The 2,486-nt window shown below is 57.2% G+C and overlaps 1 protein-coding gene across 1 annotated transcript; it reads left to right on the forward strand.

The window, feature by feature from the left end:
• The first annotated feature begins 876 nt into the window (after positions 1-876).
• LOC120959170 (pupal cuticle protein G1A) lies at positions 877-2,284 on the forward strand. The gene is made up of 4 exons (XM_040382372.2): positions 877-1,000; positions 1,314-1,578; positions 1,675-1,849; positions 1,920-2,284. Exons 1-4 carry the CDS (start codon positions 989-991, stop codon positions 2,002-2,004), a joined length of 537 nt encoding a protein of 178 aa, XP_040238306.1. The 5' UTR covers positions 877-988; the 3' UTR covers positions 2,005-2,284.
• The last annotated feature ends 202 nt before the right edge of the window (positions 2,285-2,486 follow it).

The following is a 2,486-nucleotide window of genomic DNA, read 5'->3' on the forward strand; positions in this document are numbered from 1 at the left end:
TCATCAGCGACCTTCTCAAGCGAACGAATTTGCCGCTGCTCATCCCCATCGTGGAAAAATTGCCCATCGCCAGCAGCGAACCCAGGCACGGAACGACCTACATTGTGGGCCCCGGTTCGCGTCGCCCTGTTTACCCCAGATCGACAGCGATCGACCAAAGCGGCGAAGGTGCGGCCGTACCGCCACCAAAGCAGTGCTCACACTCAAGGGGAATGGGAATGGGCGTCGGTTATGATTAGCCACCCCGAGCCAGCCAGCCAGCCAGCCAGTCTTGACGGGATCTCGTTTATTTTTTCTACTCTCTGTTGCTGTTGTTGTTGCTGCTGCGGTGTTGGACCAACATCCTCTAACAAACGTGCGGTCGGGCGCCGATAGAAAAGCGAAAGTACTCACGTGCGGTGCATATGCACCAGTTCGAGTGTGAGCACGCGTGTGTGTGTGTGTGTGTGGTGCATTGTGCAGTGCTGCCGAAAGCCGGTTCTAGCCACGCGCGCGTTGACCTCCAGCAGCAGCAGCAAAGGCAGCAGGCACGCCCTAGAGGCGCGTTGCTGCGTGTGCGTATTGCGTAGAGGCGTTGGGTCACCCCGTCACATCCCTCCTCATACACACGCTCACCCGGGGTGGGTGATCTGATAACCTGGGTTTCGGGCGACACCCAAAACCCCCTCGGCCCCTCGGTCCCGTAATGTGCGAAAAGTGAACGTACGCGTGCGAGTACGCAGCGCTTAGATAAGTTCTTGCGCGAACTCCCCGTTCATTCTGGTGGGGCTGATAACCCGACCGAGCGAAAGAGGGGCTGAGCTAGGGGGGTGAGGGGATTCTGCGAAGACAGATTTCGCCGAGCCGCAGGTCTGGCGGGTGCAACCGTATAAAAGCGCCCGGCCGACGGGTTTGGCAGCATCAGTTCATCGGCTCCGTTCTGCAAACGAGTGTGTGCAAAGCCCTTCAATCAACTCGCCCAATCAAACCAACCAACACCAACTGCAAAATGGCCTTCAAGGTAAGTTGGTCCCGTGCCAGCCAGCGGGATTTACGGGCAGGAACGCTCCGAAACGCTCCCGAACAGTGGTATGCCGTCTGCGAAACTCCCTAAGACATTCTGAGAGAAGTCCCAGTGTTCTCCAAAATTCTCCAAAATTCTCCAAAATTCCCCAAAGTTCTCCCAAATTCTCCAAAATTCTCCAAAATTCTTCGAAATTCTGACAGTTTGTCCTAGGGAGTGTGTACGGTTGCGTGTCTGTGTGTGTCCGTGTGTGTGTGTGATAGTGATTCTGACCCATCTTGCTCTATTCCATTGTCTCTCCTGCTGGCAGTTTGTCATCCTTGCTGCGCTCGTGGCCGCCGTCAGTGCCGGTGGACCGGCCGCCTACTCGATTGCCGCGCCGAGCGCCGACTTCCACTCGGTCGGTGCGTCGCACGAGCACACCGTCAAGGGCCTGTACGGCCAGAACGTGCTGTCCCAGTACTCGAAGGCCGTCGACTCGGCGCACTCGTCGGTGCGTGTGCACAGCTCGCGCCTGAGCAACGACGGATACGCGTACGCCGCCCCCGCCGTTAAGTACGCCGCCCCCGCCTACGGTAAGCAAAGATGGACCGGTGACGTTAGCTTTCACTTCTTCGTCTCTCCACTCGTAGCGTAACACTTATCGTTCTAATCGTTGTCCCGCCTCACAGCTGCCCATTATGCTGCCCCGGCCGTCCACTACCCGGCTGCCGCCCACTACGCTGCCCCCGCCGTCCACTACCCGGCTGCCGCTCACTACGCCGCTCCGGCCGTCCACTACGCTGCCCACGCCCCGATCGTTAAGGCCGCCTACCCCGCTGCCTACGCTGCCCCGCTGGCCTACAAGTAAGTTTCGTAAGGGGGGGTACGGGAACAAAAAGGGGCTTTACTCTAAATCTTCCCCGGTTGTTTGCAGGACTCCGCTGGCCGCTCCTGTAGCCGCCGTGCACGGTGGATCCGTGGTCCAGTTCGCCGGTCTCGGTGCCAGCTACGCCTGGTAAGGCCTCCCACTGACTGCATCGCACGCACTGATACCAACGATGATGATGATGATGACGACGACGACGTCGCACTAGCTCGGCAGTAGCAATAGCTTTACAGGAGAGTCAAGTCACACAGACACACACACAGACAGATAGCAAAAAACAGTTAGCAGCTTAGTAACTAAGTTCTTCTTAGTAACCACTGTGCATTTCGGGTGAACAGCCCCCTCGAGCAAGGATGCGAATAAATGTGAGACACAGTGGCACAGGCAGTAGGTGCTGCCCGGACGTAAGACAATTTTGGTGGCGTTTTTACGTTTTTCTTTTTTGTTGTTTCGACTACCCCTCTGAAACTCGGTGGTGGATTTCGGATGTTTGGGACTGCTTTGCCAACGTTCAGTATATGCTGGACTAACTTTCCAGGGGCCCCCCCCGGGCGGTCGCACAGTCCACCTACAGTTCAATCCACGCCAATGCCTAAAGAAGGAACAGAAGGTCCC

The sequence above is a fragment of the Anopheles coluzzii genome, chromosome X (assembly GCF_943734685.1).
Source record: "Anopheles coluzzii chromosome X, AcolN3, whole genome shotgun sequence".
In the NCBI taxonomy this organism is placed as follows: Eukaryota; Metazoa; Arthropoda; class Insecta; order Diptera; family Culicidae; genus Anopheles; species Anopheles coluzzii.

What these genes read in the sequence shown, in the direction of transcription:
- LOC120959170 (XM_040382372.2), top strand. An exon ending in GTACGCCGCCCCCGCCTACG is followed by an intron (nt 1,579 to 1,674) that starts GTAAGCAAAGAT and finishes CCCGCCTCACAG; the next exon opens with CTGCCCATTATGCTGCCCCG. An exon ending in GCTGCCCCGCTGGCCTACAA is followed by an intron (nt 1,850 to 1,919) that starts GTAAGTTTCGTA and finishes GGTTGTTTGCAG; the next exon opens with GACTCCGCTGGCCGCTCCTG.